At 38.2% G+C, this 15,808-nt stretch overlaps 1 protein-coding gene across 15 annotated transcripts in view; it reads right to left on the bottom strand.

Annotated features, from left to right (window-relative positions):
* Nucleotides 1-15,808, bottom strand: part of LOC100995596 (transducin-like enhancer protein 4) — a 155,641-nt gene that overhangs the window by 96,092 nt on the left and 43,741 nt on the right. For 9 of the 15 annotated variants that reach the window (XM_034967520.3, XM_063593984.1, XM_034967534.3 and 6 more), the window contains one exon: nt 2,932-3,006. The exons of the other annotated variants lie outside the window; for them this stretch is intronic. In XM_034967520.3, the coding sequence (XP_034823411.1) occupies nt 2,932-3,006 (75 nt within the window). The remainder of the gene's footprint in view (nt 1-2,931; nt 3,007-15,808) is intronic. 15 annotated transcript variants of the gene reach the window in all.

The raw sequence follows: 15,808 nt of genomic DNA, 5'->3' as shown, positions 1-15,808 counted from the left end.
CTGTGAAAGAAATCATTATAACTGTGTTTCATTCCATTAAACACAACCAGCTTATTGTCAAGAGAACAGCCGCCTCTCCAGGTTTCGGGATCACTTCAGCATTTTGCATTTAAACTGCATGGATCACTCGTTTGGCTCATTTACCAATGAAGGTAGAATAATATTGCAGAGTTAAAAAGGTGCTTCATCAGATTTCATTAAATCTGGGAACATTTGCTCTTGTCTGGATGGTGTGCATACATATAAAATAGACACATATGTAGTGATAAATAAATGAGGGTCTGCAGGGGCTTAGATGGGTCTTTGCCTCTCAAAGGAAAACTGTCATTCCTTCAGTGCAGAAAATCACTGCTGACTACATTCTAAAAACCAAGTAACAAAAATCTAAAAACTGACCCCTAGTTGTTTTTGGTAGCGTGTCAAAATGCCACCAACTCAGCCAGCCATCTATGCTCAAGGGACAGAGAACAGCAAGTGCCTTTAAAATACTACAATGTTACAACTGCAAAAACTACTGGATGCAAGCACTACCATGGCTAAAAAGACAAAGAGAACCTCAGCAGCAAAAATTTGTCAAGTGAGTTTGTAACTGAGCTCTTTCCTTCTCACTTGGTTTGTGGTTCTCTAAAACTGTTGGGTTTGTTTTCCTATTTCTGCAATCTATTTTCCAGAATAGTCAGATTATGTGATTTCTGACTCCATTTTCTGCTCAGATACCAAGAGTTTGGAAGACTCATCAGATCCAACTATATCCAACTATATCCAAGTATATGCCGCGTTGATAGCACGTAACGCTGCTTTGACAGAATGTACTGCTGAGTTAGTTCTTTAAGTTTTTAGGTCACAAAATTAAGTTAGCTTTATTTTAATAATTAAATACATATAAACACAATATGTCAGTAACTTGGCTGCAGTCTAATAAATCCTCATTTCCCCAAGAAAAGGCAATCGGCCATTCCATTACAAATAAAGTATATAAAAATGAATAAATATAAAACAATATTAAAAATATTCTTGATGTGAAGTGAAGGGAACTTGTTGTGATTTTATATCTTCCCTCATATTAAGCAACAATCAACACATAAACAAAGTGTTTTTTATTTAGCTTAATCTCTCCACTGTACAGTCATTAAAAGACTCAAAAAAAGGAAAAAATAATAATAATAATCCATTCCGTTTTCCTAGAAAAGGCTGCCAATCACACATAAGGCAGGAGGGCTATCTGTATTTCAGCCATTCATACAAACAGTAAACGCTAAGCTAAAAATGACCCAGCAACCTCTCCTATCAGGGATCACTCTGCACATTCTCTCCATGGTAAACAGTAGAGACAGTAGAGAAATGTAGGTTCTATCCCTTCTGACCCCTGGAAGATTTGTTACCAAAAATATCCACAGTGAATACAACACCTGCACTTGTGCACACACGTCAATGGAGCACAGCTGGTTTATACATATCTATCTATCTATCTATACACACACACACACACACACACACACACACACACTTAACTTTAAAATTAAACCATTCTCAACTTTTAAAAATTTAATATACTGCTGTTTCCTGGAGTTTTTGGAAACGAAAACCAATTGCGAAATGTATTCGTCTCTACTATCCGTCCCTTCCCCTGCCCATCACAGAAAATGTATGACAAACATTATTCATGATTCTACATGGCTTCTTCTGATTCAGCCTCTTGTTTCCAAGGGGGCACTCTGGAGGAAATAAAGGTCACTCTTTTCCATTCATTACATCTGCTAATTTCCTACCAGGTTTTTTTTGGTTTTTTGGTTTTTTTTTTGGTCAGAGGGACACAAAATAGAGCTCCAAATAGCCCATTAAAAACAAGCTACAATCAGACTATTGCGCCCTCAACATCAGCAGTGATCCCAGAGTTCTGCTTTCCTTGTTAAAAGACAGAGGAATAATTGAAGCAATATCTTCACTTCAGATTGATTATCAGGCGACCCTTATCCACATCTTCACTCAGCAATTTGAATTTTAATGAAAGTAAACGAAATAATTAGCATTTCAAAGTGTGTTTGATACACTGACAGAAAAAAAAAAGACTTTTGTGTATAATCTATACACAAAAGAAAGTATTTGGGAGGGGACAGAAAGAGGAAAGTACAGTTGTAGTGTCTTCATTAGAATAAACCAAGGAACTGCTTGTACAATCTGCATAAATAGAGAGGTGAATATTATGCTCTTTACAGCTGTGATTTCTTGCCTTTATTATTATTTCTAAGTTTCAGCACATTATTTTATTGCCTGTTACATTAATCTGAGAAAAAAAAAAACATACATATATAAGCAGAGTTGAAGTGACTGCCCAAATCCATGAATTCCAGCACAATTTCTATGCAACATTAATGCCACTATTGCCAGGAAGGATTTTCTAAATGGGCCACTGATTTTTTAAAAAATAAAGTGTAGTTCATCTATTATTTCTATTTCAAATGGACACTAACCCATAAGAGCCACTCATGACAGGGGAAGGAAGAATAAGTAGAATGGGAGATGTGAAAATGTACACCTCATTAAAAATGATAGTAAGATACTCTACATGATTATTCAAGGAAAGAAAAAAGAAACCAGGTCATTTTAATGTCAGGGCAATCTATATCTCTTTTTTTTTGGCCTAGGTTAGCAACACAAGCTGATTGCAAAGAAAAGAAATATGAAAAAGAGCTATCCAGTCTCCTTAGAGGAGAGTTTTCATGAACACATCCACTTAAATTGGTGAGAATGTGATCCAAAGTTTCTGAGGCAGCCATCAAATTTCACAGGAGATTGAAGGCAAAGTGCTTAATTTCATTTTGTAGTCATCTATTGCTTTTTGCCCCTTTGGCGGAACAAAATGTAAAAAGAGAGAGCGAGAGAGCTGATGACAAACACTAAGATCAGAGCTAAAATGGAAAGGCCACGTACCCCAATGATGGCGTTCAGTTCTGCCATGGTCACCTGCTTGGCCCGTTCCACAGCCTGCACCACTTGTTGCTGGTGCTATAAATGAAGATCAGAAACAGAATACAATTATTTGTTTTCTACTCAGTCAAGAACAGCTTTTCCTAACATGTCCTCTAACTTCAGTTACATGCAAAACAGCATTTGGGGGATCTCCAGGTTTCCAATACAAGCCTGAGGTGATGGATGACTAGATGTCTAGGGTACATCTGGGTCCACAAAGTTGAGGAGTCACTGGGCATCCAACTGCAGGTACCATCTCTGTGACCCCATGAAGAATGCTCCTTTACAACAGCTTAAATTTCACTTAAAAGTTATGGCACACTTGGACCACCCATCTGCTATTATACTAACAAACAAAACAGAACCCATCCCACTTGCTTTCTTTGTACTCACTCCCTTTTCTCTTTGCTATCTACATTAAAATTTTTAAAAATTATTTCCTGGAAGTAATTATTTTTAAATTTTCTCCTGATAACGGTTAGCGAAGACACCGGAAGGACATACATAATGCAACATACATATTTCTTCTGGAAATGTGCAAATTGTTGGTGTTTTAACCCCTATCATGAGATAGGGACTAAAAAGAGATCAAAAACATAGAACTCAAGTTTAAGAACTTCAGGTATTTCTTTTAAATCCAACAGAAAAACTAAAGCCCACAAAAGTATACGATAATTTTTTTTCTTAGAAAAACTAGGATGGACAGTACAGGAAAATCCCTCCATCCACAACTCAGTTCCAGTGAGAATAAGTAAGAACTGATGTTAGTAATTTTTGTACAGAAAAAGTAGCACGGAAGTCTCTGTATGGGGGCACTCATATATATCTAGACACAGAAGTGCTTACAAGAATTACCCCCTCCAAATATTATCTAAATATTATTTCCCATTAAAACATTTGACCACTCTAGTATCTACAGTCAATTTTGGTTTAAAATCAGTCTTACTGGGTTTCTTTCAACTTGGTTTAGTGAATGAAGAACCAAAGGAACTGCGCTGTGAAACAAGTACTCCTCTGTACATCTGAAGAGTCTTATTTTGGTTAATCTCAGTTGAGAAATTTAGCTAACTTTCTTCACTTATTTGAGATGAGTATGAAGCTCAACTACCACACTGCTTAATACATACAAAGAGCTATCAGTTCAATGTGGAATTCTCTGTGAACCACCTGGCCCCCATTCCAAAATCCTCAAATATAGTTACTGAGATTAACGAGGGTGACCATTATTTCCACCTCTGAGCTGTGTAAGGGGAGTGGGGAGGCCAGGTGGAAAAGGAAACGACTTTAATTATTTACAATGTGATGTTTTCACTCTTGGTTTCCTAATAGAAATGTGTATTTTGTGTCTATGACTAATGGGAAGAAAAATGTCAAATAATAGACCATTGAATCTTAAGCTTTTAATAGACTCTGATTATTAAACTATATACTTTTTAATGTTTTTAAATTGTATGCATTCCATTTTCAAAGCAGGAGCTTAAGAAGCAATCCCAAAATATATATAAAATATATTTATATATTTTATATAAATATAAAAGTCTATTTATAGATATGTCCATTCCATTCTTTTACTCCTTATAATATTTGCTAACATGGAAGAAAAAAATTTCTTTCTCTGAAGCAAGTAAAAATCTTAAGGGATTTTGAAAATATTAGAAGGAATAGAAGGGCACAGTCAATAAAATGGCCAGCAATTGTCATTTCAGGTTCCCCTGAAGCCAACCTGACCATGTATGTATATTGAGCACTTACTATGTGCCAAACACAGAGCTCATGTTCACATTTAAGACAATTTGATTCTCTAGATGGTGAGAAATGGCAGTACTTGGAAAAAAAAAAAAAAAGTAGGATAGAAATGTTCATGGGATTTTCCACCTTTTACTTTCCTATACTCAACAATGATATTGGTTAGTGTAGACACCGGAAGGACATAAAGAATGCAACAAACATGTTTCTTCTGGAAATGTGCAAATTGTTCGTGTTTTAACTCCTATCATGAAGGGCTGCATATTTAAAAGCGATCAAAAACATAGAACTCAAGTTTAAGAACTTCAGGTATTTCTTTTAAATCTTAAAAGAAATAGATTTAAAAGAAACTTCAAACTTCGGAACTGAAACAAAGGACCACACTTAGTCACATCCAACACAGGTATCATTCATTCTACTCACGCATTCATTCATTCAACAAAAGTTTTAAAGCTCTTACTCTACCAATTCTCCCTATTATTGAAATATTATCTGCAAGTATTCAAAGAATAGTTTCCATGAGACGGAGATATGGAAAATACATCTACTTAGTGCCATTCCAGCATGAAGACTGTTCAACACTTGCTTCATGAACTAGATTCCAATTGCTAAAATGGGCAAAGATGCCTTAGGCAGCAGGGGATATCTTTCCGCACTGGCATTAAAATCAAGTGCATTTTTTTCAGAAAACCGGAAACGCACACCAGTGAGCCATAACTCTGACAGCCTAAAGAAACTCCTGCTATAAAGCTAAAATGACAATGGAAGTCATGATTCAGCTTCTCCTTTTTGATGGCAATGGCTGTGGGCTGATACAGTATCTGAACTTTACCTGCAGTTCAGAATTCTACTTCCCTATTTCTGCTTACAACCCATGAATCATTCACTGTTTAAGGACCTTTTGAATAGAAGCTCCCTAAGGCAAACAATGCCTCCTCCCCTGTGTGCTCTGAAAGCACCAGAAACACCCTAATATATTAGCTCACTCAGCCACACCATGTAACATTACACCACAGCCTGAGGAAGCACCCACCAGGGAAGGTGAGAAAATTAAAACCCAAACAGGAAGAAGGGTCAAAAGATTACACACAAAAGAGAAAAATGAACATGCAAGGAAGCCCAAAGTACTCCCATAAACTGACCCAGGAGGCTTTTTTTTTTTTTTTTTTCCATTTTCGGGTTTTAACAAGTAAGCTCTCACTCAGAAAAAAACAGCAAGTTTTTCACATCTTCTTAGAACTATGAGGGATTTCCCATTATGTCTGCCTCGTCTTCCACTTTCCCTCCCCTCCCCAATCTGTCCTCTCTTCCCACTCCACCCACATCTCATTTCCTCTTCTACTTCCTGCTTGTTCCCTCAGCCACCAAGCCAGCACTAGCACCAGAGTGGTGGGTCCAGCCAATCTGCAGAGAGCAAGTGTTGTCATTCTTACTGCTCCAGCTGCTCACTCAGATACAAGTGTCCTGTTTGAATGCGCCACCAGTACCACCAAATGAAATGCCACTAAGAACATATTAGTAAGCCAAGGGTAAGAGAGGGGACCTCTAACTGGGATTTTGAAGAGACAAAACAAATGCCCAATTATTTATTCTTTAAAATGCTGTACTTTACAATTTTAAAAAAATTCTAAAAAAAAAAAAAACCCCTTAGATTGTGGTGATGGTTATATGACTCTGTAAAGTTACTGAAAAGTATTGAACCATACACTTAAAATTAGGGAATTTTATGGTGTGTAAATTATACCTCAGTAAAAATAATTTTTTTAAAAAAGTGATTTAAGCAATACAAACATGGTTGCAGGGGAAAGGGCCAGTAAAATGAAATTCTGTACATTAAATCACTTGCCTTACTTCCATCATAAGTCCAACAAAGCCTGCTAAAAAGCAGACCTTAACAAACCAGTAATATGTGTATAGTAGGTGTTTAATATATATTTCTCAGAAGGTATTATGATGAGAATACCTGTCATGCCAATGTTTTAGGGCACAGCAACAGATGCAGTACTTCTAATAAAAAACCGTAATAAAAAGCTACAGTACACCTCAGAATTAAAAAAATAAATAAAACAAAAACAAAAGAACTCCCCTAAGGAATAAATGAGACAAAAAGACAAAATGCTGATTACTGCCGATGTTTAGTATGGGTACCTGTAGGTTCAGTATATTCTCTCTACTTTTAAAGTATGCTTCAAAATTTTATAAATTAAAATTTTAAAAAAACATTTAAAAAGTACTCCCCATATTGACTGGGGTAGTAAAAGAGTATAAGGGTAGAGATAGATATAAAATGAAACAAAATAAACTAGGATTCTCATAATGAACAACATTAATTAAAGTCTCCAACATGTGGAGAGGTGAAAGTAAGACCAATGGCCCTGCTTCTCACGTGATGAACTCATACACAGAGCACATCTTAAAGGAATACAGGATATAAAACAGAAAGAAGTTTTAGGAGGAAATGGCCAGCGCACTTCCCGCGGCATCTGGGAAGGCTTTGTTTTTTTCATCCATTCATTCGAATATTTATTAAGCACCTACTATGGCACCAGGCACGGTGGTAGGGAGATACTAAGGTTAGAGTAAGGAACAAGAACCATAGTCTTTGATCTCATAGAATTTAAACTCTATCAAGGAAAACAGTCAGTGAATTAATGCTCAAAAGGCTCTATAATTACAACTGGAGGATAATTTCCATAAGAAAAATTACAGGATGTTACGCAATCATTTATCAGGGAAATATCTTAATCTAATATTGGGGCTAGGGGAAGATTCCCTTAGGAAGCTGACCTGACAACTGAGACCTGAAGGATTTCCAGGAATTCTGTAGATGAAGAATGAGGATAAAAGAATTCCAGGCAAAGGGAAGAGAACTGGGTAGGGGCCTTATAGGAAGAGCAAGAATGTCTGTGTGGCTGGAAGAGGGAGAGCAGGTAGGGGACACAGCTGCAGACAAGCAGAGTAGAATTTCATAGGGCCTTCTTGGATATGATAAGACACATAAGCAAGAACACTTTAAAGTGGAAAGGGTGTGCACACAAAGAAAAATAAAGGAAAATGGATGAAGACATGAGTGTAGCATGGAAATGCTTTAAAGAACCAAGTATTAGTGGGAAATGAATTCTGGCAAGACAGGAGGAGGCCAAACAGCAAAGGGCTTTGCATGACATGCAAAAAAGTTGGACTTTATCCTGGTAGGAAATGAGATGTTATTAAAAAATTTTAAGCAGCTGTGTGCTATCAGTTCTGCATTTGAGTAAGATGGATCTGGGAAAAGTAAAGAAGGTGGATGGCAGAGAGGTAAACCAGATTGAAGGGTAAACAGTTAGAGGGCTGCAATATTCTAGGGTGAAAGATACTTAGGCCCGAACTTGGACCAAATGCCATTTTGGCTAATAGAAGCCATTAGCCACATGTACTTAACAAGCCACTCATAGAAATTCAGAACTGGAAAAGGCCTTTAGAGACCATGAGACCCAGATGCCAGAGTACCCCAGGCACTATTAACAATCAACCAACCAACCAATCAACAAAAGACTCTCCCTATCACCAAAAGCACGCAAATTTCTAAACACTGCCGGGGCTGAGCAGATTGGGATGGCGGAACTACAGTACCAACCACAGCCCAAAGGCCACTACTCTATCCAATGAATCAATCTCCTCTGTCACACCCTAACCAGTCTCTCCTTGATCACCTCCTGTGAAAGGGAATTCACTACCTCACGGACAAGCTTTTTCCATTTTGGGATAATGAGCCCTAATACTAAGTTGAAATCTACCCTGCCATTAATTCTTCCCCACTGGACCCAGTTTTGTCTTTAAATTCTCCTCCATTGACTGACACTCCAAGTATATGAAAATGCATAATGCATGTTCTCAATTTTATCTCTTCTAGGTTAACCATCCTAAGGTCACTCAACAATTTCTCTGTGTCATGGGCTCTAGCCCACTCATCCATCCTTCTGGCTAGTCTCCTTGTAGTGCACAATACTCCAGGTATGGCCAAGCAGATCAAATTCAAGTGAAAGTGTCACTCCATGTCTGCTAAGTCAGGATACAAAATCCCACTAAAAGCCTTTTTCAGCAACTCTATTATAAATTTGCTAGTACAAATCAACTTAAATTTAACCCAATCTCCCCAAATCAGCCTTTCCTATACAGTATTCAAAGAAACATTAATCTGATACAGTTTGCATATTTGTCCCAACTCAAATCTCACATTGAATTGTAATTCCCAATGCTGGAGGTGGGGCCTGGTGGGAGGTGTCTGGGTCATGGGGGTGAATCCTTCATGGCCTGATGTTGTCTTCACAACAGAGAGTGAGTTCTCACAATATCTGGCCCTTAAAAAGTGTATGACACCTCCCCCTCAATCTCTCTCTCCTTTTCTGCTTTCACCACTTCGCCTTCCACCATGAGTAAAAAAAGCTCCCTGAGTCCTCCCCAGAAGCCAAGTAATGTTGGTGCCATGCTTGTGCAGCCTACAGAACCATGAGCCAATAAAGCCTTTTCTTTATAAATTACCCAGTCTCAGGTATTTCTTTATAGCAATGCAAGAACAGCCCAACACAGTCACCCAAGAAATTAGATATTACTTTAGATATTACTTAGACACATACATACACGTACACAAACACAGGTTTAATTTGGCAAATACCCGGTAAACTGCAGGTTATCTCAGCACCACAAAGCTTAGAGAGAGTAAATAAGTATACCTGGCTTCCCAAACAATTTTAGCTGTGGAACATAGGATTAAAGCTCTTAGGAGCACATTACTGACTGCCTACCTGGCCTTGCCTTCTCCACTCTCACTTACATGGGGACAGGGCATTCTTCACGGATAGGTAAGCTCTACAAATTCACTGCTGTCCAACAGAACTTTGGGCAATGTTGGAAATGTTCTGTATCTGTGCTAATAATACGACAGCCACTAGCCACATATGGGTGGATACTGAGCACTTGAAATGTAGCTAGAGTAACTAAGAAACTGAACTTTTAATTTTATTCAACTTTACATAGCTACTACTGTATTGGACAATGCAGCTCTACTCAAGGTACCTTCAAACTTAGCTCCACTAATAATAATCTAATCACTACCTAACTAAAAGTCAAATAAATGAGTCAGTTCTCAAACACTCATTAATTTGTTGAGACATACAGATAAAGGTTGGCATTGCTGCCTTTGGATAGAGACCCACATTTAAACCACAGGAAAAAAGTTCTACCTCCTGAGAATCATCTTTCACTTCTTGAGGTCAAACAGGCCATGATGCCACCAGATGAATCTCACCAAGCAGCCAATTGTCACCAAAATATATGGTCAGGTACAGCAAGCCAATCAGTCAACCACGGAATATGGGACAGAATTACGCTCTCTGATGGCTCATTCAGTATTATGAGAAAATATATTTTTTTTAAATGAAAAGTTACCCATGCCCACAACCTAATGTGAAAATCAGAAAACTGGGCCAAATCCCCAGAAGCCCCAATCCATGTCTATTATTCATTTTAGGACATTCTTCCGATATATGGCACTGTCATAACATATTACCAAGACCGACAAAATGGCTCCAACTGGGAAGCAGACGTGCCCTGTGCAGGCTGCTGGCACTTAACACGAGCACTTTCTGAAGATGGTCTTAGGGATGTCACTGCATGCTTGCCAGGGGATCTCTGCAATTTTAACCATGCTCTCCTATATCAAACCTGTTATCACAAGCCATTGATTCCTCGCAAAGTTAACAAGCAATAAGACAAGTTAACCTGGCACGATTGTAAGGCGATAACACTTCCACCAGTGCATATAACCACTGTATTTTCTTCATTTCCTCCTGAAGGCACAATATGAAAGTGACTGATCACATTTTTCAACTTTCATTTCACAATTATTCTATACATGCAAAATGTGGCTCCAAGTAATTCAGTACCATATTAACCGAGATGCCCAAGTAAACAGCATCTGAGATATACCCATATATCACAATGTAGTAGAAGGGGTTTGTTTTCCATCAAATTACATGGACCAAATTTATGGCATGTCCAAAACAGGAGTTTATGTATCGTTTGATGTGACTAGCTTTTCTAGCCTGTTGGATTTATAATTCAAATAAACTCATATTATCACTATTATGTAATTGACTATTATTTTCTACCAAATAAATGCAATGGAGTGCCCAAACACTACTTGGTACTACGTGTTAGAAAAGCTAACAGGGCAATACAAACCAAGTTTTAAGTTAAAATTAAATTTGCACCAGAAAGCATTCAGGTTGGTATGGAAGTTCCCTTTTCCCCAGGTAAAATAAGTATAAAAATGGAAGGTTTCCATTTTTAGGTCCTAATTTCCCTTTTATATTCTCAATATTCTAATGATCAGAGAACTATTGTTAAATATTGTAAAAAGAATAACGTCTTCTTTATTTCATTTGTTAAACCAATATTTTCTTAAAATAACTGATGCAAGGGAAAAAGAGCTCCGTTCATGTGCAAGTGCAGGCCCCCAGGTGTGCTCCTCATCATTGCTGTGAGGACTAGCCTGCAGGGCTCCTCCATCAGCCTCTGAGCAGCTCAGCTTCTGTTTCGACTCAAAAAACAACCACCACCACCAAAAAAAACAGTCATGGAATTACAGGAGTGGAGAAGGAGGAAAATGTCCATCCTCCTTGGCACCCAGTGACTAGAAACAAGTCTGCTAATAACAAGGTTAAAAATGAATGCCATTTCTCTAAAGGTAACAATGACCATGAGTTGAATAAATGAGAATTAGGAAGCCACTGGTCATAAGAAACACAAATATAGACAGCCCACAGAGGCCATACTGTTCATGTAGGTTCTTTTCCATCCCCTATGAATGTATGAATGATAAATAATACCTGATGGGTGACTCTTCTCCAACATTCGAATGGTAAGGAAGAGACTTCTATAACAAGAACTATGCATTATTTTATATCTTATGTAACTGAAAAACATGAGATGTGCTAATTACATAGTCAAAGCTAGAGTTTGTTATGTAAAGATAAACCATTAGCAGTAACAACAGCCATAATTTTTATTTTGTGCATAGCATTATGTCTGGAAGCAAGTGGCAGTTGTCCCCCAGTATCCCTTCTCTTACACTGGTGTAAGTTTTAGGGGGGCATAATGGTCACTCAGCTAAGACTACATGTCTGTATCTCCCTTACAACTATCTGTGGGCAGGTAACTAAGTGCTGGCCACTGCAAAGAGGGCAACCCATTCCTTTCTCTTTCCTGCCAGCTGACGCTGGGGCAAGACACAATGGTGCTAGGATGATGAACGTCGATATAAAAGGAACCGAATTCACAATATCGTGGAGTCACCAAATTAGCTATAGATGGCTTCGCTGTCAACTGTTACTATTACATGAGAGAGAAACAAGCTTTTTTTTTTTTTTTTCTTGAAAAAACCACTGTTCCTTTGATCTCTGTTAAAGCAGCCAAACATTCAGTGAGGTCCTTTTACACTGTCACGAATCCTCATATAAAAATCCTACAGTACAGGTATCCCATTATACCGATAAGCAAACTGCAGCCCAGAAAAGTTAAGTATTTTGCTCCACATTTTAAAGAAAGCAAGTGGCTGAGCCAAGATTTAGTCCTGGGTCTGGCTGACCTCCAGCTTTTATTACATTGCCTCTTGCCTAACGTGGCTCTTCCAATGAATGTGCTCCTTGTTACTGAAGCGACAAGTTTCTGAAAAATACAACTGTACCCTTGAGAATGATTTTCAACTATAACGTAATAAACTTTTCACCTACTGACCTACTGCTTTTCAAGAGTTTGAGGTTCTCAAAGATCTTAGGAACACCTTGTGGATCACTGTGAAACATACCCTATTTTAAAAGTGATCCTTATAGGGAAACAAGAGTACAAAAAACACAACTATCCTCCAACAGGTCCTCAACTAAGTGCACAATATTTCCTGCTTAATCTAACAGGTTAAGAAAAATATCTACTGGTTTACTTAAAAAAAAAAAATTCCCTTCCTCCTGAAAGATAACCTGTGTGGAGCTAAATGTCCATCGTTGGAAGCAGCTACTGGAGCTGCAAGGCCTAGCTAACTCTGCAGGAAGACTGCCAGCCAGCTCGTTTGAAATATTACCTTGAACTCTTCCCAGTTTTTACTAAGTCATTCCTTTCCAAATGTCTTAGGACCCCAAATAACCTGAAATAGAATCTATTTCCCTGGAAGTAAAATAGGAAAAGAGCAGGTGGGGAAACGGCACTCCCTATGCCAAGTCTGTTACATTTTGATACATATAATACACATTGTAAAGGTGGGCTTACTCTCCTTATTCTACAGGAATACTAAGGCTTAGAGAGATCAACTTTGCAATGCAAAGCTAGTGAAGAGGGAGAGCTAGCCCAATTCTAAATTAGCAGAAATGCTGTCCCTTACTGCCAGGGTGTAACAGTGATGTAGAGTTTTAGGTCCACCTTAGACTCTCTACATAGATATGTTCCTGGAATTGGGGGATGGAGGAGGAGTTGTTACTGGGATACTGGAAGCAATACAATATTTATTGGCAATCCTCAGTTTTACTAAGGACCCACTGAGGTCTAAGGGTCTATAAGCCATATCCCAAAATTGCCAATGGAAACAAAAACATAGATTTTTAGCTAGTTCAAGGCCCTGGGTTCACTTTTAATTTTCATTTTTTCTTCTATAAGGACATTAGAGAGGAAGATAATCAATTCACATTCTTCCCAAATGCAATGATTAGAAAAGGGAGGGAGGGCTGGTTCTAGGTCCTCCCAAGAGGAGACAGAGCTCCACTGCTGCTACTGTAGTTAATCCCACTAGTCAATGGCAGTAGGTGCTTATTGTGTGCTAAGCTACCTGGGTATAATCCCAAGTAATCTTCACAGACATTGGATGTGTTTCACCCTATGATTAACTTCATCATACAGATGAGGAAACTGAGGCTTAGAGAGGCACATCACTTGCTAAAGGTCACCCAGCTTAGCCCGGTTAGAGTAAACCACACGATTTGTAATAGGGAGGCCAGGACCCAGATCCAACTGTCATCATCCTGGCATCTCTTGTTTATGGAACTGCCAACTCAGAGTTGATATTTATAGTTCTTCCCCTGCAAATGAGACCAAAATAGGGAAAGAAAAGAGCTTCCCGTTTACCACCTTGAGATGGCTTTTTGAAGAATAAATTTGAGATGGCTTTTTGAAGAATAAATTTGAGTCTTATCCATTCCTAAAAGCTAAAAAGTGAAGTGAGAGAAAAGAACAGCTTGGGACAGATGAGGGTTCACAAGGTTTTTCTAAATTCTGATATTGAGAATCCTGTGAAATTCTATGAACTCCAAGTGATGAGTACTCACTTTTAATGACAAGAGTTGGCAATATCTTTGTCAAATGCCTGTAACGCTGGAAGCAGTTGTACGTGAGTGCAACAGCACATTATTAAAGTATATATTGGCTTTAATATTTTTAAATGTTTTCGTAAACTCTAATAGGAAAATATTTTCTGTGATTTTTATATACAGACACACTTCAAGTACTTCTGAACACAATTATACAACTCATTTCTAAAAAGAAAAAGTCTTGAAGTTAAAGCTAAATTTAATAGTTATCATTCAGTACTATATAATTTTTTTTAAGTTTAAAAAAATGCGGTAAACCAGACGCAAGCAATATTAAGCAGGTATATTAATCAACACATGGGGGCTAAATTAAAAAGAGACTTCATCTAACAGTATGTAAATATACCCCTTGTTCCTGTCAAACTCCAAAAAGCCTGACTTCAGATGCTCACAATCGCTCCAGCCAATGTTCTGTTAGCTTATGCACTACTCTTCAGGAATTGTTTTGCTTTTTCCTAAATATGATCATTTAATTTTTAAATAAAAACATTTTAAAATAAATTCTAATGCAGCAGCTGCCGTTTTGGTAGCGAGACTGTCACACAGAGAGCCGGTGTTAAAAGATCAGATTAAGAGCCTTCAGTCCTGGCACAGTGATGCTCACAGCCATGCAAGAGTGATTTTCCATGCCTCTGAAGAGACAGGAAACAGAATTCATCTTCCTCTACTAACCTGCTCCTCCCCTCCCTCCAGATTATGGTCCATCTGGCTTCAGGGCAGAAGCAAGGAGTCCAATGCTCACAGAATGCACAGAAGAAGAAACAAGGTGGACGATGTTCAGATAAAAAACATCAGAGATGCCCTGATTTGAAGGAAACAAACATGTTTGTGTCTCACACAATAAAAGATACACACATACCTTAGGAAACTAGAAAAAGATGAGTAAATTAAATCTAAAGTAAGCAAAAGAAAATATATACACAGAACTAGCATTTAGAAAACCATGGCATAGATCACGGGTGTCCAATCTTTTGGCTTCCCTGGGCCACACTGGAAGAAGAAATCACACACACACATCCCATTTTATGTGGGCTACACATAAAATACACTAACGATAACTGATGAGCTTAAAAAAAATTGCAAAGAAAAATCTCATAATGTTTTAAGAAAGTTTAAAATTTGTGTTGGGCCACTTTCAAAGCTATCCTGGGCCACATGTGGCCCACAGGCCCTGGGGTTGCACAAGCTTGGCATAAATCATTATACGTGAGTCAAGGATTTCAACCAAGAAATGTCAAAGTATTTGGGAAATAAATAGTTAAGTGGTATGACAACAGTTAAGTATGACACCTTTCTTCCCAGACTAGAGCAAATGAGTTGTCAGTATGTCCCCATGGCTTTCACCTACAGGTACAACTTCCTTAGACAATTAATTTCAGTCCAGTCTTGCTCAGCACCACTACCATTATACATTCTGTTCCCACTGGGCCTGCTCACACAAACAACATAATTCATGTGGGAAAACAACTCACTGGCAAATCAGCTTCATCAACATCCCCAAGACAACCTTCTACTTCTGAACACAACCCACAGATCCTGCAGAAATGTGATGAGACCAAAGCCATACCAGCGATCATATACAGGGGTCTGTGCCTACAGAGGCCCAAAGTCTAATACCACCCCAGGGATAATTCGAACTTTTCCCTGTCACCTTAGAACATGACACCCCAGCCTGGTTACAGCTCTGTAGGTCACACATT

The sequence above is a fragment of the Pan paniscus genome, chromosome 11, assembly GCF_029289425.2.
Source record: "Pan paniscus chromosome 11, NHGRI_mPanPan1-v2.0_pri, whole genome shotgun sequence".
In the NCBI taxonomy this organism is placed as follows: domain Eukaryota; kingdom Metazoa; phylum Chordata; class Mammalia; order Primates; family Hominidae; genus Pan; species Pan paniscus.
The sequence above is the reverse complement of the archived record's forward strand: the minus strand, read 5'-3'. Positions and strand labels throughout refer to the sequence as shown.